The 19,853-nt window shown below is 45.6% G+C and overlaps 1 protein-coding gene across 1 annotated transcript in view; it reads right to left on the bottom strand.

The window, feature by feature from the left end:
* Positions 1–9,872, bottom strand: part of LOC123020813 (sodium channel protein type 5 subunit alpha-like) — a 38,490-nt gene extending 28,618 nt beyond the window's left edge. Inside the window, exons 1-8 of the mRNA XM_044424997.1 lie at positions 9,630–9,872; positions 8,459–8,577; positions 7,436–7,546; positions 6,107–6,235; positions 5,631–5,722; positions 4,151–4,402; positions 2,384–2,447; positions 1,741–1,882 (exon numbers count right to left, since the gene is read on the bottom strand). Of these exons, the coding sequence (XP_044280932.1) occupies positions 1,741–1,882; positions 2,384–2,447; positions 4,151–4,402; positions 5,631–5,722; positions 6,107–6,235; positions 7,436–7,546; positions 8,459–8,577; positions 9,630–9,872 (1,152 nt within the window). The remainder of the gene's footprint in view (positions 1–1,740; positions 1,883–2,383; positions 2,448–4,150; positions 4,403–5,630; positions 5,723–6,106; positions 6,236–7,435; positions 7,547–8,458; positions 8,578–9,629) is intronic.
* Between the last annotated feature and the right edge of the window lie 9,981 nt (positions 9,873–19,853).

Genomic DNA, 19,853 nt, shown 5'->3' with positions numbered 1-19,853 from the left:
TTCCATTTAACAGAGCCACCCTGCCATGAAAAAGCAAAAGAAGATTAAAAAAATATTCACACATTTATGCATGTATCACAATGTGCCCGTCGGTTCTTGTGCGCTTTTTCCTCTTGATTTTTCTGCTTGCACAGGGCAGGATACAACCCTGGCTACTCCCATTTTGAACTGAACCAGCCATTTGGCTGCACCCTTAACCCTTTGCAGGCACCATTCCCTCAACTGAACCCTTGCTGTCTGGAAGCCCCCGAGCGATCTTTGCCTCCCTGTCCTCCATCTTTCATGTTTTTGGGTTTGGTTTATTTTGTTTTTGCAAGGCAGGCTTGTTAACCCATCTTGAGGGGGTGCTTTGGAGAACGAGAGGAGCAAACTGGAGGAGGCTAAAAATATTTCTTGCCCTGGCCTCTCCAGTTTCCACCCCTCCCTGCTGACTTCAGTGCCCCTTTCCTCCTCCTCCTCCATCCCTCTTCAGCTGCAGAGGCTAGCTGGTGCATTTCTTTGCACGCCAGCTGTGAGCAGTAGGGAATCATGACTTCCCAGGGCTGGAAAGTTCTTCCGAGCACTCCTGTGGTCCTTGGGACATGATCCCAGGGGCCACACAACAGCTTCTTAACGACTGTTTCAGCTTATGATTTAAAAAGAAGAAGCACAAGTTGGGAGAATTCAAATTCTGGTGAACTGGAAGACGACAAAATGTTTATTAAATTCAGCTCCCTGGCAAGGGAGACCCATAAAGGTCTCGTCAGGCCAATCATGGGGCAAGTGCATCGAAACAGGGGCAGCTTCAGATGCTGAGTAGCTGCAGAAAGGAAAGCCATGGAGGAGGTTCCCTTTGAAAGCCCCTCTGTGCTTTCCTACAGTGGCTCGAAAGTAGGCAGGACTGAGAAAATGCACCACCTCCCAGTCCTGAAGCCAGAGAGAGCCTTCCACCCGTGCACAATGCCTGGATCTCTCCTGCTGCGGCAGGGAAGCCTCGCCAGGCAAGCAGTACTTACCCTGTTCTACACTCCCTCCCAGGTCCAGGAGGGACAAAGCCGCTGTGGGGAACCAACCCGACAGGTCCCTCTGCCACGGCCTCTGGTTTCACAGGTTACCCGAGCTGTGCTGGAAGCAGGCCGTGCTGAGGCAGAAAAATGGCCTACAACTCCCAGCATGCCCCTCCAGCTAGCTGCAGGGTGCTTTGATGTCTCAACAAGCACATAGGATCATGTGCTCAGGGTGCATAGGATTATACCCCGGATGATGGGTCGTCCACATACATATGTGTTTATTTATTAGATTTTTATTCCACCAATTAGCCATAAAGCTCCCTTATATAGCAGGATGAGATAGGAATGAGGTGGTACATTCCGGACTGTCCCACCTTAGACTGCAAGCAGTGGATTGTGCTACTGGTATCCAGAGTCCCTTTGGGACCAAAAGCCAAGATCTGCATATGCTATTAAAGAAAAGAATACATGTTTAAAACTCTCTGCAAGGAGAAAACTAGCTGAACAGGGACTGGGCTATGCTAACATTTTCAGTCCAATCCAAATATGCTCATTTTGTGCCTGCAATGAGGTCTTACATGGAGGAATATTCAAAACCTTGCATCCCTTCTGTAGCCTAAAGTGATATAGTTAATTTCACCCCTTATGCAGGCCAGGCCCAAGAAGGAACCCCAAGAGCCTTGTAAAGCAAGCAGCTCTGGGTGACTGAACAGCAACTCCAGGGTCGTTTGATTCAACAGCAGCGAAGTACCTGCTGGTAGAGGCGCTCCCAGTAATCCTGTGTCATGAGCCGGAACAAGGAGAGAAAGGCCCAGCCGAAAGTGTCGAAGCTCGTGAAGCCGTGGTCGGGGTTGTCTCCAACCTTCAGACAGATGTATTTTGGTGGACAAAAGCTACAAATGATAACCCTTTTAAGTAATAAACATCTCCAACGGATACATATTAAGAGGAATCACGACATTACGTGGGCACGCTGAGAAAGATGAGGGCTCTTGCTTTTGAGCGCCATAGCCAGCACTGAACTGGGCAAAGAGTCAGGGCTCACCCAGAGGGGCTCATACCATTTACGCCAGCGGAGCTCCTTATCCAAGTCCCCAGCCTCTCCGGGCCTCGCCATTTGCCACAGTGCAAAGCTGGTGCTCCCCCGGTCGATCTTAGAGCTCACCACACAGGGGCGCACTTGCCAACGTTCGCTCCACAAGACCGACAATCGCCATGCAGTTACTTAAAAAGCCTGTCTGAAAGTGGGGAGGAGGCTGTGGAGCGGCTGGACAGAAACCAGAGGCATGAAATAATATGGACTATTGGGCTTTCTGCTCAGTTGAAATGTCCTTTTGGCAAAGTAGCAGAAAGAGGTTTAACCTATAAAATGGGCAGCCATTAAGCTCACTTACCCGCCATCAGAACTGTTGTGGCATAATAAAAAATCATCAGTGCCATTCTTAATTTTGTAATTTTCTGCAGAAGGAAACAGAAAGAGGACACCTTAATATATATGGATAGTTTCCCAGTTGCACAGTTGTTTGCCAACCTGTTACTTGTTATTAACAATATTATTATTGCTAAATTGCTTTTATTATCAATAGATTAGAAGCACATCAGTTTTTGAGCTACTAACCGACGTTCTGCCACTTCCCTTAAATGCCCAACCTTCTTCTTTTCCTCCCTAGTTCCACCTTAGCAGATGAGTCCGTTTAGCAATTTACTTTTATACAGTCGAATAGCAACGCTTCTCTTGCTTTGCCCCCTCATTGCAAAACCTCCTGCAGCTAGATATCATCAGGACAAAATGACCAAAAGCTTTGCCATAACATGGCTGCTAAAAGCCTGACCCTGTAAGAACAGCTTTAGACTTAAGATAGTCTCCATGTACATGTTGCAAGTCTGGCTCCCTCCGTACATTTTAGAAATGCTAACGTTTGCCTGTTCTGCACAGGTACATTCTTGGACATGCTATCAGTTTGCCTGTCCTGAAGGTTATTCTTTTTGTGTTGTGCTGTTTTAATCCTATTATTTTACCCTAATATGCCTCTCACATACTGCAAACGCGATCCCCACTTGACCCTAAACTGTGTATGTCAATGATAGGTTGTCGAAGCATCTTGGAAGCTCTCTGCTTTTTTCTCATCAGTCTGGTTTTTTTCTGGCCAACACTGAGAGTGACAACGGATGGATGATCTACCAGCGATTTGTCTTCCAACACCGCATCAATGTAGGATCGTCATGTTGCAGGGTGTAGCGCTTAGGAGTGCAGGACTGCGACTCAGGAGATCTGGGTTCTAGTTGTCGCCTGGCCATGAAGTTCAGTGGGTGACTCTGGGCCAATGAATTATTCTCGGCCTAACCTGCCTCACAGGGTGGTTGTGGCGAGGACAACATGGAGGAGAGGAGAACCTGGCAAGCTGCCTTGGGTTCCTCACAAGATGGAGGAAGGTGGATTATAAATACAATAGAATAACAATAGTGTAGTCTTTGTGCTTTTAAATGAAACTTTTAACCATGTTGGGGCCTTTTAGAGCTCAGCACATTGGGTGTGCTGCTTCACCCCACCCCCATTCAATTTTGATGAAACCTAAATGACCCTTTTAATATGACTCTCAAATTTTATTAAAACCACAAGTGAAATAGCAGAGATCTGTCACTTTATTGTAGGAAAATATATGGAATTAATTTGAAGTGGCACAGTAATGGAAGAATAATTTACATCTTTTTATACTTCATGAGCCTGTGAGCATTGGTGGGTAATGTACAAAACCCCTCCGGGCTATTATATATGATTATTTTGAATTCGGTGCCGTGCTTGGCATCTTGACATTGAAAATGCATTGCAGCGTAAGTTTGGCAGGATGCAGAATTATGCTTTGTGTGGTTCTTCCCAGTAAGAAGAAAGATCTCCTGTGAATTATCTTGCTAGTGAGTTAATATTTTCTTTCCATTACAATTACTTCATTCCTGGAAGCACATTTATGCATTTGAAAGTAAGATTCCAATAATGCTTCACTGGAAACCTAACATGGCAGAGATATAATTGCTGCAAATCCTTCTATGCAGATGACTAATGATAAGCAATTCTTGCCTTGTTTGCTAGGGCTTGTTTCAAACCTGGGGGGAAAAGGTACAAGAAATCTATTATTTTCCAAGCAGGTGTGAAGAACATCTACCTTGATTGTGAATGAATTTCTCATACGAAGGCAAATCCTGTTCACCTAGAAAATAGGTTCCATTGGAATACACCGAGAGTTTGCTCTGGTTGATAAACTCCGTATAGTTCTTGACACATTTGTGTCTTAAATGCCCCTTAAAGAGCTGGAGGCCGATCAGAGCGAAGACGCTCAGGCAGAAAACAGTCAGAATCATAACGTCGGCAAGTTTCTTAACGGACTGGATAAGGGCCCCGACGATGATCTTCAGACCTACAAGGAATGGGGGGAGCAAACAGCACGTGAATTCCAGAATCACAATATGTACTGTGAGAGCCCAAATGGATCTAGAGTTGGGCTCCATTTGCTCATATTTATGACAATTCCTTGCATCTTGCATTGACAAGGGTCTGCCCCTCCATTTCTGAATTCTGGATGCTGTTTGGACAGCTGCCAGTGTGCCATTTACCGCCATTTCCAGTTTGCATCTTTGAGTGGTCACCAGTTCCCCTCAGTATGTAGGATTGTGTACAGAGAAATTCATCATGGCTCAAAAAAGAATTCTGGTGTGGTCACGCAGCTGTGGTTTGGGAACTTCCTTCCAAATGATAGGTTTTATTGAATTTATAATACTCAGAGTAAACCCACAGAAATCAATAGAGAAAATTGGTCATGACTAACCAACATCCTATTGATTTCTGCAGGTCTACTCTCAACATGACTAAGACTGGATCCAAGCCAGTCATAGCCACATGGCTGCTTTGCGCATCTTATCATTTATTTTTGCATTTATTTATTAAACTCATATTATGCTCTGTTAGCTGCTTTGGGCTTCCTTTCATGAGGGGAGCAGAAATAGCACCCCTTGGAAAGGCAGCATCAGAACCCAGGCAGGAGGTACGGCATGGGGCCTCCTGGCCCACTTAGCCAGCTGTGTGGATATATGCCAGTCAGAAATCAGCACAGCTGGAGCCTGCGGTCTGTTGCAGACAATGGCATTCAACTCAGTGCTTGCATCGATGTTTCAGACTGGACAGGTTGCTTGACCTTCAGCTGCCCCCTTGGACCAGTCCCTTGGACATTCCTGTCTCACCTAGGCTTATGGCACGTCAAATTCTACGGACTGACTTCTGGGCTGGAGTGGACTGAACAGGCTTCTCCTGTTGATGATACTGTTATCTGGGTGTGGCACTTGCTGACAAAAGAGGAGGTTTCTTGGTGCCCATGCCCCAGACTGCGCCTGTCCCTACTCCGAAATGTTCTCTGAGAGATCCAGGGGCCCAGTCCTGGAAAAAGGGAATTCTAGCAACTCATACTAGCAACATTTTTAGCAAGACATCTACAGACGTTCCTGAAAGCAAACTACCAATGAGAATGCAGGACTTTCTCTGATAAGTAGCTGCTATTGAAACATACACATCTGATAACCAATGAGCCACGGAGAGGAACTAGAATAAATGTCCCCATATATTCATTAGAAATTTGTCAAAGATTTTCATACCTGGGATGATGGAAATGGTTTTTAAAGCTCTCAGCACACGAAACATCCGGAGAACTGAAACATTGCCCAGTTCAATAAACTCTCCCAGGTATCTGTAAATCAAAAGGTGAGAGTTTATAAGAGACAAGATGGATTCTCAGCCACAGAACCCAGGAGCATCATTCTGGGGTAAATATACTCTTCTGACTGGGGTCATGACAACCATGACAAGGCTTCTCTGAGTTTTCCCTTGCTGTTCCAAAAAAGAAGGTGGGGGTTAAAAGTTGTTTTAACAACTGCTTCTGAAGGCATCACCCCAATGGGTAAGAGGCTTTCTGATGGACCACACAACCAAATGGTGTCATCGGAACTGGCATTCACAATCACTATTGTGAGATATTGCTTTTTAGGTGCTTCAGTCACATCTTTGAAAGGAACTGGGCTTAGCTAACGACTCTTTTCTTGCAAGCCCGTGAAAAGAAAACCCTGCCACTTACGCCATCACGATGACACTGAAATCCAGCCAGTTCCACGGGTCTCGAAGGAAGGTGAACTCGTTCAAGCAAAAACCTCTCGCCAATATCTTGATTACACATTCAAACGTGTAAATGCCAGTGAAAGTGTACCTGGGAAGAAAAGGTGTTCAGAGAAGCAGGTTCAGCACAGAAAACAAGCATAAAGTTCATCAGTCATGCTTATCTCCATAAACATATTCCAGTGTATTGTGTTCCATAGAAATGAAAGAAAAGGTTACCATGCATGGGGTCAAAATAAGGTCTCATTCCATCTTGAGGCAATGAGAGGAATTAAGCAGCTGTTAAATGTCCATGAGGAAACAGTCAGGGGGTGTGTACATACTCACAAACCTGTGTGCATTTTTGATTCCTTGTGCATTTTGAGATCACTATTCTTCCTTCCCACCCCAGGGTATTAGAATATTAATTTAAAATAAGAGTGTCATAAGGCGCTAACATGAAAAGCATGTATCTGTCTAAACTTGTATCAGATTGCACTCCAGGTCAGTTTAAGACAAGATTGCAAGGTGTCTGTTAGAACTTTGCAGCCGCCTTCAAAATGGTGACAAATAAAATAAAAACTAACGGAGTTAAAAATGGTTCAGTCTGTGTGGAAATACTTCAGGGGAGCCACTACCAAAGCCAATATCAAAATAGACTGACTGAAGTTCTGACTTGGGGCTTTTCTGCATGAACACCTGCTGTTAATCCGATGCATCTACTTTTGGTGTCATTTACAGATTTAAGATGTGAACGCTAAACAAGGACCATTTTCTTTCCTGCTTTTCCAACCAAATTACCTCTAGGTGGCACTATAGGAAAGCAAAATAGCACAAATACACAAGAGGAAAACATGTTTCCTTTCACCAATCAATACACACTCTCCACAAAATACCATTTTCCCTGCTCACAGTTTAAAAACAGAAGCGAAACTGGTGGGCACTGAGGTGACAGCTAAAGGACCCATAAAGAACTGTATGTAGTGACTGACACATATACAACAAAGGTCCATATACAAAAGCTCTCCATACAAAGTAGGAATGCATGCTCAAGAAAGGAGATGTCACAGAAGTCACTTCTGGGTGGATGCTGGATGCTAAAGATAATGAACTGCAGCCATGGTTGTGTTCAGCCAACCATGGCAAATTATTGTCTGCAGTCATTCGGAGATAATAGCCATCCCATCTGTAATAAACTCATTGTCTTTACATGGGGCAGAATTTCTCATAATTTGCCCGGCATTTGGAGTATGTGGAAAAATATGGTAGGCTTTTAAAATAGGGAGCATGAAATAAGAATAGTACTACTTACTCAATATACTTATTGAAGGACGTCTCACTGCTGTTTGGCTGAGGTGATTCCCAAAGAGCCATGAAGAAACAATTTGCTAAAATAGTTAGCATGATAAAGATAGTGAAAAATGTGAGTAAAAGGAGTTAAGGACAACAACAGTGTGGAAACCTGACCCTCAAAATGTAATCGCATCTCAGTGGGGGGTAGTGCTACTTCTAGTTGATTACAGCAGAAATATTGTCCACATAAACTTTAACTATGAGCTCTTGCTCAAAGCATAAGAGAGAGAGAAAATAAACCATGAATGGGGCAGCCCTGTGTTCCCTCTACACCCCAAGTGAGAGTCCCATGTTTCCCAGATTCCAGGATGCATCATGCATCTTAAGAATTTCACAAGAGTCCTGTTGGATTGGACCAAAGGTCCGTCTAGTCCAGCCTGCTGCCCACATAGTGACCAACCAGCAGGGCAGGCATGCAGAATCACTCTCCTGCCCATCCTCCCCAGCAGCCAGCATGCCTTGGCATCCTGCCTCTGATATTGGAGGTGGCATGTAGCCATCTGGACCAGTAGCCACTGATAGCCATCTCCTCCATGAATGTGTCCAGTCTCCTTACAAAGCTGTCCCAACTGGTGGTCACCTCTACATCTCATGGAAGTAAGACCCCCAGCTTTAACTACATGCTGTGCAATGAGGGACTTCCCTTTCTATGCTGTGAATGTCCGGCCAGCCAGATTTCATGGGATGGCCACATTCAGTTCTAGTGTGATAAGAAATAAAGGAACATGCTTCCCTCTCCACTTTGGCCATACCATGCATGATTCTGCCCTCCTCCATCATGTCTTCCCAAACTTTCCTTTCTCCTAAGCTAAACCAACCCACTTGTTGTAACCTCTCAAGGGAGCTGCTCCAGCCTCCTGGTCGTTTTGGTTGCCCTCTTCTGCCTTCTCCCTGTGGGTAGGTGCTGGCCCTGCAGCCCATGTTCTAGGTTTGTATGAAGGAAGGAAGGAAAAGGCCAGGCTCTTCTTAATGTCAAGGATATGAATGCACCAAAATTTTAATCGTCATTCGTCGAATGGGATGAAAGGGACTAAAGATGTACAAAGCCCGTGTGGCTGTGAATCGGAAGATGGCTTTCCCTTTGTTCAGTACCATAAATGTCTGTGGCAGAGGGAAGAATGCAGTGAGATTATTGTACACAGTATGAGAGCCTCTGTTGACATTGTGCAGTCCATTCTGTCCCTCCAATGTGGCATGAAATATTCTAGGATGATCTCAGTTCTCAGATCATCTTTCCTTACGCCGTACGGCAGCATCCACAAGCCAAAGGAGAGGCGTCGGGGTGCACAAGGTCTGTGGGGAGGGAACACAGAGGGAGGCTGGAGGGGCACCTGGGCTTTCTTCGCCTCCACATCGGTAAGGACCTTGGAAGGGGGGAGCAGAGTGCTAGGCAGCAGCAACCTGGAAATTACTCCCAGGGAGGGGAGCTGCTGGACATGAACAAAACGGGAGAGCATCGGATGCCTTGACAGTCACCCAGCTGCGGTGGCAAAAGCCTGGGAAAGAACATGGTGGCCAAACAAGGGGGTGGGCAGGCTGGAGCCCTGAGCCTTGTTGGCTCAACCTGAGTGGGGATGGGGAGAGGAAAGTCATATTTGACCAAGCAGCAGTGGCATGTGGCTTGGAAGCTGCCGCTTTGACTTGCCTGCAGGGACCTGCTTCAATGCTAAATCGGAGGGACATGCAAACTGGAGACTCCCCAGGCCAGACCCAGCTGTTGGATGCAGAGGGAGCCCTGGGAATCCATCAGGACCAGGTGGTACTCTCAGGACCATGGGACCCCAGAGGCTGCCTGAGCTCAACTACAGTCTAAATAAATTCCTGGGCTGAGCATGTCCTTTGTGGCACCCTGTCAGGTGATTTGTACATATCTGCCTCTCTTCCCCCATGTGCCATTTTTCATCAGGCTCCACTTGATGGAACTGACTTCCAGCAAAAAGCAAAGTAGATCTCACAGCAAGGATGCCTGTGCAGCCCATGCTACCAGACTTTACTTCTTCTACCCAGGCATTCACAGACTTGAGAACTCAAAACACCTCTCCACTCTTCTGCTCACGATCACCTTGCTTCTTTCAGAGAAGTTCAATCAGTAAATGCAAGTTTCCCATTCTCGTGATATTACAAACCTGGGTGTCACAACAAAATAGCTTCACCTTGTGATCATCGTAATAGGGGTCCAGATCCTCAAGGGGTTCTCCAATGAGCTCAGGAGGAGGGTTTCCGTACAGGGCAGGCAACTTCTGGAACGCCTGTATGTCACGCTGGGGACGGAGCTTCTCCCCAGGGAAAGGGTCTGTGGCTTCTCTCTTGGCTGCCACACGTTTCTCAATGGCAGCCAAAGATTCAGGAGTGAACCGGCGGAAATTATTAGCACCCAACAGTGTCAGCTCAGCCATCTTTGCATCCTTCTTAGCCCCTCCTGTGAGACAAAATTTCCCCTCGTTGGAAAATTCACACCAGAACTACGTCAGGAAAGAAATTTTCCCCCCTGTTGCAGGAAGCCTCTCTGAATGAGTAAAGGGGAATAGCAAAGGATGGAATGATTAGACAGAAGAAACAGTTCAGATCTTAAATATTCAGAAAGGTTTTAATGTCAGCATGGTATAAGAACTATTTACACACCATTTACTAAAGCAATGAAGGCTTATCATTCTCATAATTTTTTCTCATGCGTCATATGTGGGAATCTCAAACATTTCCCTTTATAAATAAAAAGGGAAAGACTGAGAAATAAATGTATCTTGACAAATGAGCAACTCAAAATCCCATCTGTATTTCTGAAAGATAAAGATAGAGCTCAACCCATTCCAGCTCAACTACATTAGGCAACAAGGTCAGGCTCAGCTGCACCGATTTGGACCAGTTAACGGAAATATCTCTGCCAACAAGATGTATAATTATGGGTGCAGCCCCATGGCACCCATACCAGAGACCAAGCTCACACAGGGCTTCCTTCAGAGTAATCATGCAAAAGACGGCATTGTAACTTTTGAAATGCTGTGAGTGTGACATTTCAAGACTGCTTCCAAAGGGAGCAGATTAAATTCACAGAGCTTTTGCAAATGAGGCTTTTTAACTCACTAATTCTGCTTCCAGTTTCATTACATGATTAGGACCGGAACTCTACATAAAGGTTTATTTTATTTTCTTTCCTGCAATTCCATTCCTTCTTCTATGTAACCTCTACGTGCTGTTTGGACATGGTGAAAGAAAATGGAATAATGCAATAGCATTGATGGAGAATTGTGTTTTGTTTCACAATACTACCCCCCCCCCCAAAAAAAACCCCACCCAGAAAAGTGTTTGGAAACTGGAGTGAGCACATACACCAAGCCTTGCTTTGGAAAGTCATGGTGGCTCCATAGCAGCCCCCTAAACAAGCCCAGAGAAACAATAGCTCACAAAAATGCAACCCTTGACTACCCTTCTGGGGCCTGGCAGAGGAGGGAGGGTGAACAGCATTTCTGTGGTGGGTGCAAAGGAGGGGGCTTCCCTGCTCTAGCAGCCCTCTTGCTTTCTGTGGTGGCTGCCAAGGAGTCACAGGGCACTGCCTTTCTCCACCACCAGCCCACTCACTGCCTGGCATGGAATCCCCCAGGGCCTTCACGGATCACTCTTCTGTTTAATCCATTAAGGCTGCCCTGCTCAGCTCCCCTAAGACCACTGCAGAATTCTCATTGCTCTGCGCAACAGCAGATGATGGAGCCTAGCTTCCATTTTAATTTCCCACAGTGCTCTGGTGATTGTGGGAAATAAACCTTTGCCACTTGACTGCTGCCTTAGATTTGTGACCCATTCCTGGGTTTGTATGTCATTCTGACCTCGCATGTCTCTCCTGTTGCCTCAGAACTTGACCTCCTGCTGGCCTACAACTCCACACTTATCTCTGGCCCTTCGTTCCCCATTCACCTGATCTTGCTTGACCTCCTGCCTGTGTGTGACCAAGGTGAGCCTAGGTTGTTTTCCCTCTTTGAGGTAAGCCAAGGCCTGCCACAGAAGCGTGAACGAAGGTGGCCAGAAGGAGAGGGCTGAGAAGGAAAGGAAAACCAGGTGAGGAACTGAACAAGAAACAGACCTTTGCATAAGAAGAAGCTAAAGCAAGAAGCCCCAAAACCCATTGACTGAGCGGAAACAATAAGCCAGATCTATGGTCACAGGACTCTAGTGAACCTGTAGCTGAAGCTCTGGGGATCAGGACTTTACAGAGCATGTGATGCTTTTATCACATGCAAAGCAGCAGAAGCTGGTGAGACCTGTGTTGGTGGGGCTCCTCCTGCAGCAGAGCTTCCCTTTTCAGTGTCATGGGTGCTTTGGAGGAGCTATCCGTGGTCCTGAACTCCTCCTCAATAGAGGCTCACCAATGTAGAGATTCAAAAAGCTGAAAAGAAAAGCTGGAATGGATAAGGAACTCCACGGACATAGGCACTACTAGACTCCTTTGATGAATGCCCTTGCCTCTGCACTAAGGAGTAGGTGCTGTATGTGATCTTCCCTGAGCACATTTATTAATATTAATATTATTTTCAATTCTATACTGCTCCATAACTGAAACTCTCCAGGCAGTTTATGGCTCTCTGGATGGTTTATATTTTATCTTCTCAACAACCCTGTTCAACAAGGCTGGTCCTGCTGTAAGGCAAACAGGGTCCTGCCTCAGGCAGCAGATTCAGGGAGGGGTGGCAAAGCTGACGGAGGACAGAGCTGAAGGGGTACCGCGCAGCCTGCAGTGCCCCTCATCAAGAATTCTGCCACCCTCCGGTACAGTAGAACCTGCAAACATGCAGACAGTACTGCCAGTCCAGACTGTTTCCATGCGTGGAATTGGGGGGGGGGGGGGCACGCCAGCTTGTTCTTTGCTGCAGGCAGCAAAATGTCTTGGGACCACCATGCTGTTTGGTAGGTTAAGATGGGAGATGGTGAGTGTCTGAAGGCATCCAGGAAGCCACATGGCCAAGTGGAGATTTGGATCTGGTTCTCCCCATTCCTAGTTTCTGGCTGTCCTTTATGAACCTCCTCTTATCTGTCTTATCCCATTCCAAAATGGGATGAAAGTGTTCCTGCCTTTGGACTGAGGCTACGCTAATTGAGGAAGCATTGCCCTCACTCTCAGTTGGCTCTGCTACATTCTCAAATGACACTGACACAGATCTAAAATTAACCATGACATCATTGGATTCCGTGTGTGATTCCTTATTAGCTGGTATCACAGTTCTCAAGGAGCAGACCCATTCAGAAAACAAAAATGGCATAAAAATAGTTGCAAATTAAGGCCTTAAAAGGCAGTGAGCAAGGGAGGTTTGGCATTTATTTCCAACTTACCAACACCCCAAAGCACTTTCCTAAAGAGGCTCACTCAGTTGCAGAATGCTGTTTCTCTAGTTGCAGAATGTGACTTTCCATAGTACATTTTCCCGCAAGTACACCACTCTTTAATATATCTGGCTCCGAATGCAGCAAAAGCAATCTTTTGAGATTCTGTGCTGTTCTTATTGTTCACGATAAATGGGATGGGTTGAGGGTAAGCAGGAAAGCAGGGTTTGAATTATGCATGGATTGATATCACTCCTGCAGTGGACCCAGAGGGAATATGGTAATTGCTCATCTGCACCCTTTGCCAAAGAGTGCAGACACTCGTGCGTTAGCAGCCATGCGGCTTCATTCAAAGTCTACTCTGCGCAAAAGAGTTAAGTTTTGTTTTGAAAACCCACTGGCCTCCCTCAGCTTCTTCTTCTTCTACCTCCTCCTCCTCCTCCTCCTCTTCTTCACATTGACATTTCATTTTTTTCCTCTCACAAGGAACTGGGAGAGGTTAACATGGGCCTCCTCCTTGCCCTTTCATCCCCACAACAAGCACCCTGTGAGGCTGGCTGGGCTGAGAGCGTCAGGCCCAAAGCCACACTCTGAGCTCCAAGAGTGCCAGCCCTGCCCTTGAACCACGGTGCCTTGCTGAATCTCACTGGCCTGACCATCCACCCAGTTGCTGTACACATACGGAAATGCAACCCTTGATGCAGAAGCCGTCTTCATGCAAGGTAACCCCTGATTCCTGGGAATCTTAGTGTGTATTAAAAGGACCCAAGATTTAAAAAAACAACAGCACAACAGCAGCAGGCTAACAGCTTGATACAACCTGAAGACATGCTTCCAAACTAGTGCAAGTTTGCACACGTAGGAGAGGAGCCCTGTAGCATCTGTACTTGTCCAAATTCTGCACAAATGCTGCTCTTTTCTAAAGCACCTCCTGATGTTTAGAAGTTTCTCCTCCTGTTTACTAAAACTTGCTTCTCATTAGTTTCTCTGGTTCTAGTCCTGCTTTCTGGATGACAAGAAGCTGCTCAGAAGCACTGCAGAAGCCAGGGTGTGAAACTTCTTTCAACCCAAGGGCTGCATTTAGTTTTGGAGACATTTTCAAGGGACACGTGCAAGGTTGAAGGTGAAGGGGCAGTAGCAGGGACAGGGCAGAAGCCCGAATGGTACCAGCCTGTGGTAGCTGGAAGCACTTGTCACCAAGAGCTGGGCCTTCGGAGAGATAGCGCCGCCTTTTGAGCTCCAGGGCAGCCAGATTTGCTTCCCACGCCTGTGGTCCCCAGCCCCTTTGAGCACTGTTCTGTTTCTCCAGGTCTGGAGTGCAACTGCATGATTAAAGGGGTAGCATTAATTTCGTCCCAGGCTGCCTCCTCTGCACGTTTCGACATCCCGTAGTATCCAGATGTCCTCTGGGTGACTGAGCATCTGGTTCCTATTCTCCAAAGAGCTGGATTTTCCATCTGCGTTGGCTGTTCTATCGTCATGGTTGAATTCAGCATTTGGTGTCCAACCTAGTGATGGGCAGCGGCTGTGTGTGTCTTATTTGACCAGAGGAAGAGCTGTCACAAAGGGGTATTTAGCATGAGGCAATAGAGGGTTGACAGGCAGCAGGATTCAGCATTTGATGGTGTTTGGCAGCTCAGAGACTTAATATTTCATGTCTGACAAAGCATTAAAGAGGTTCTATGCATTTTTAATAAAAAGAAATAAATCACAGATTCAAGTGGGACTAGGAGAGGACTGTCGGGATTGGGCCTGCTTCTCTCCAAACATTGCTCTCCAAGCAAGAAAGCTCAGACTCTGAGGGTGACAAAGAGAAGGAGGAGCTGGAATGTGTTGCTGCAGTGCTGAGGTGAATGAGCAAAGGGAGCTAAGAGGCAGCGAGAATCAAGTGGCCTCTGGTTTGGTTGGAGACAGTGTAGAACAAAGACGGTCTGAGGAAGACGGGTGGCAGCTCCTGACCTGTGCTTTGTCATCAGGTCAAGCAAGTAGACCAATTAAGCAATGTGGCGCACAAGCCCCACAAACTTCTCTGAGGGTAGAGGCAGCTCCTTGGGGGTGGGGGGGATTCATTTTGGAATCAGCTCCTGACATGGGCAGGGGCCAGCTCCACTAATCGGAAGGATGCACAGTTGCTACTTGTTAACAACTGAATTATTACTCACTCTGTATTGCAAAGCCAGCCCCAACTGTTAACATAGCTCCACAAATTCTTGCAAACTGTCCAGAGAGCTTCCATTATTGAGAAGTATAGATACACAGCACGGACTGGCAAATGAAGGAAAGCCAGGTACCAATTTCACCTCCTGGGCCACACTGGGAAAGGGGGACTTTAAAAAAAAATCCAACCTGCTGTTTTACCCCCAAAATCTTGTGGCAAACCACTCCACAGGTCACGGAGCTAAGAGGAACGTTTTACTTCATTTACAAGTGAAATTTGTCCCCTGTAGTGTGCCATAACCATTACTGAGTACCATTTTGTTTATGCTTTTAAAAAATCCTATATTTTGGGCTACATTACAGAGCCAACAGGGGCTGTGGGCCATGTGTTGTCTTCCCTGTTCTAGAGTCCTGGGGTTACAGCAAAAAAGACCCTGCTTTGGCCTTCCTGCAGATGGATTTTGAACTAAGTCCTGCCCTAAATCTTATATCTCAGAAAGGCTTGAGGTTTTCATGGAAGAAAACATAGTCTCTCATGTATCTTGGAGGAAGGATGGATGGAATACAAATGTGATGCATCATTCTATGTCAATTTAGCCTAATGTTATTAGCCTATCATCTCCAAGGGCCACCACCACTGAATCCTTTCCTGAAACTTGATGCTACATTAGAAAGCAATCTTTTCATCCTGCCAACTGTCTTCCTTTTGTGAGAGCTTTTCCCTCTGAGACCCCATCATAGAATAAGCATTGGTCTTAGTGTTTAAAAAAATAAAGCCGCAACAAATATTTCTGGATTCTCAAGGTTTTCTGACTCTAAATACCATTTTTCAAGAATACGTAAGTCTGTAGTCACCTTTGCTGGGTTTGACTGTGTTTTTACCCTATTTAAATACTGCAGCAGTTTTTATCATGCTATTTCACTGTGGCACACTGGAAATCATTTATATAAAAAAAGTACAAGCAAGCCAAAGAACAGAGTAAAGCTGAATTCTGGTGCGCAGGAGGCAAATCTGCCTCTCTGGGTTGTTCTCTGGGTGATACGCAAGGATTTCTGACTCCTGGAACTCTGTCCTAAACTACATTGCTGAAACAAAGGTTTGACATACCCATGGGAGGCTATTTCTGCAGAAGGATGGCAAGCCCCATTCAGCACTCGTACTCAGAAAACACACCCTCACTCAGCATTCTTTGATCCACTGCGTTTTGCACCAGGCTCCAGCTCTGCCCCTCTCAGTGCCCAGAGAGGTTTCAGCGCAATGGACAGTGCTCTTCTGCCCCAAAGCCACGGAGAGTCAGGGTGGTTCAGTGCCCCCCATCTTGCAGCTTTTGCACATCAGACTCCCTGAGTGAGGCATGATGGCGGCAATTTTCACCACAACCACACCTCTGGCCCTGCATTTAGTCTGTTTCTGGGTGCAGTACTGGGGAGGGGCAGGGAAGGGGCTGGGATGCCATCCAGATATGACATAAGCTGTTGGACCCGGCCTGTTCCCCTCCCTGCCCGTGCCCCCCCACCCCCGGTTTGACCATTTTCCTCCTTTCTCAAGCCGTTTGCGACTTCAGAGGGGCAGCTGGCATGGTGATTTCTGTTTCAACTGTGGGGGGGGGGGGGGGGGACAGAGAGGGGCTTTCAAGGCCAGTCCTGAATTCACATGACCTCAGATGCTACTGGAGACCATGGATCACACCCTGCAGGGATCTACAAATCGCCCCTGGTTGACAGTGTTTTCACCAACTAGAACTGAATTGCTTCCTGTTCCACTGTGCAAACCGTGGGCTCCATAAAGTCCCGGCTGACCATTAGTTTGCTGATGGAGGACATTAAGGAGAGGCAATTAGGGCTGATAGGCCAAGAACCCCAAGCCCATGTTCACCCAGGGATGTGCCATCAAAGCCCTCTGTCCCCCTTCTTCACTTAACATCCTCTCTCCCTCTCTTGCCCACTACTGCTGGCAGAAGGTCAAGGAAGAAGAGAAAAAAGCCGAGCAGACAACTGGTCAGACAGGCATTGTTAGGCTGCCTGGATTTAGCTTAGGGGGCATTAGTTGCTGACCATCCAAAATATAGCAATGCCTCAGCATCAACAAGTCCAGTTAAATAAACCAGTCCTGAACTCTGATGCCTTCCCCTCATTTCTCCTTTATCAAAATAAAACCATCTTTGTCATTAAGATCCATATTTTAAAGAATTATCTTGACTATCATACACCTAGGTTAGTGCTTATCTGTGCACAGACGCATCTTTATCAAATGCATATTTCTTCATCATGGTTCTCATTTATAGAAGTCTCCATTAAACCATTATGCGGAAACAGTATATCTAAATGTCAAGTGAGTAATACCTTGTTCCAAACCAATATAAAACATTATTAAGACTAGACCTGCTAATAACTGCACTGAAGAACAAGTCTTGCTTCAGGAAGGATCAGAAAGGCTTCTGCTATGTGGTCATGCCTTAGCCATTTTGCATGAGAGAAAAAAGTTATAGAAAGGCTACAATAGAAACACACACTTTGCTTTTCCAAACATTTTTTGTTTACATTCCTAACAAAAATATTCTGAAAAAAACTAAAAGTCCCAAGATAAGAAACTTAGTTCCTTTTGGGATTAGTAATTGGTTTAAAATCTTGGAACAGAGGGAGGGGAGCAAGCAGTGGGTTTCTTGATGGATTTGAATTAGACATGATGATGCAAAACCTATTCATAAATGTTTTGGAGCAGACATTGCAAAGACAATTATTATTGACAATTATTCAGGGTGATGAAATCACAAGCACAGACTGAGCAGTTCCAAAAGGATCTCACTAAAACTAAGAAACCATGCAAAGGAAATTCCCTAGTAACGAATTGCAAAACCCACACCCTTGGTCAAAATATCCTAACTTCACACGTAGACTGCTGAGGCCCAGACTGGCTCTGACAAGCTAGAATATAGTGCTTCTGGATTTGTTAATAATATCATCTACTATCTGGTGCAATGAAAAAAAAAAGTCACTTTTAGGAATTTTTGAGGAAAGCTGGTGAAGCCGGCACGCCAACTGTCACTCATGTTTAAAACAGTGCAGTTTTCATCATTGTTCTTCCAAAAACAAGCAGGTGGAAAACACAGACCAATTCCCTCTTGTTCTGGTTGATGCTAGAAGTTCATACAACTGCACCCTGCGCATTCTTCATCACACAAAAAGTGAAGCGAATGGTAGTTATGTCTAGTGAGAGTTCCCCAAATGGTTCAGCTCAGTCGCTATATCTGCACTGTACTTTAACTCAGACTGCATATTTCTAGCAATCAATTAAATTCCTCTCAACACAAGAGGAAATTATATGTTATTCCAAAGCTTGACTCAACCCGAGATCACTGGAAATTAAAGACACTATATGCAAAGTGTGTTTCTCCCTCATTATCCCTCCATGAAACAAAAAAAAAAACTCTTTGCACTGATTTAGGAACAACAACCACAAGAAGTATTTCCAGGATTCTTCTGTTTTCTTCATGCTTCTCTGAATTCACCCCAGGGTATTAGGTTAGATTCCTGAAAAAAAAAACATCCACCAAGGAGCCAAAAATTTATTGCTGCTAAATACCACCACTCTATTCTGGGAGAAATACAAGAGGGAAATTATAAACCACAAGAGAGACTTACATGCATTTGCTGACTTTCTAAGTGAAGTTCCCAGACTTTATTTCGTTAAGTCCAAAAAACCCCCCGTTTTCTCCCAGTGAGAAGAATTCGGCTAAAAAATGAAAATGCTCCTCATTGTTGTAACCCTTTCCCCATTTCTCCTTGGAGCAATTCCTCCTCCATTCTGGTGAAGCGCAATACACGAGAGCGTTCTTCGTATGTGGGGTGTGTATTTAGAAAGGGCAGGGCGGCTGCCTGGGGACCAGCGAGGGAAGGGGGTGTGTTTGTTTAGATGCTGAAAGTAGCTAATGCGGTTTCGCACCATCTCTGGGGGGAAACTGTAATCTGAGTTGGACAAGCTCCTCTTTGGCTCTTGCTTCGAAACAAAACTCAAGCCCAGCAGAAATTCTTTGGTGGAGCAGCACAGCCTCACCGGCAAAGGAAGGCTTCTCTTTGGGCATTCCTCCTTAAGAAAGCATACTTCTTGAAATTATTCCATTCTGCAATTCTTATATGTATGTGGCATATACGTATTTCCATGCATGCACCAGCAAAGGGGCAGCGCTGGGACTTTTCCTAAGCAGGGATATGGATGCTCATCTGTGACTTGCCTCAGAATTCCCTGCTCCTTTGAGCTGAGTTGAAATCCTCACAGGAGCAGTGTGGGGGAATGAATTTTTCCCGCCAATAACACACGGTTCCTTGTTATAAGTACTTTATAACTTTTAACGGGTAGTAACTAAAACTCATTAGCTTTACTAAACAAACCCAAGGACCAACCCAAAATTTTACTTTAACAAGCACAAACCCAAAACTAACCCTACTCTTCCTGGGAATGAAAGCTGCTCGGATTGGTTTGTTGATATGGATTACTTAGTTTATTCATTTTGATGTATTACAGTTCAAATTTGCCCAATAACTAATGTTTTCTGGACAGAGGGCCACAGTGGCCTGCATTTTTAGACTCTCCTCAGGTCTGTGGCTATGGGAGACTATCGTGATGAGAGTTGTTACCTCAGAATTTGCCACCAGGACCCAAGGGACTACTCAGGGGTCTTCAACATAGTCTAATTCAGGAGTTCTTTATTAGTCCAGCCACAGAGCCATTCCCAAAGCTGGGCCTAACTTTACTAATGAGGGGGCAGAGTTGAGGGGACAAAAAATAGCAGATATTCCCCTGGGCATGTATAAAGGTGCTTGTGTATTTCAGAGCACTCTCCCATGCAATTTCTGACAGTCACAGTCCTAAAAGTCCCAACATTCCCCAGCCAGGTTAGGCTGAGAGGCCA

The sequence above is a fragment of the Varanus komodoensis genome, unplaced genomic scaffold (assembly GCF_004798865.1).
Source record: "Varanus komodoensis strain SLA01 unplaced genomic scaffold, ASM479886v1 scaffold15, whole genome shotgun sequence".
Classification (NCBI taxonomy): Eukaryota; Metazoa; Chordata; class Lepidosauria; order Squamata; family Varanidae; genus Varanus; species Varanus komodoensis.
The sequence above is the reverse complement of the archived record's forward strand: the minus strand, read 5'-3'. Positions and strand labels throughout refer to the sequence as shown.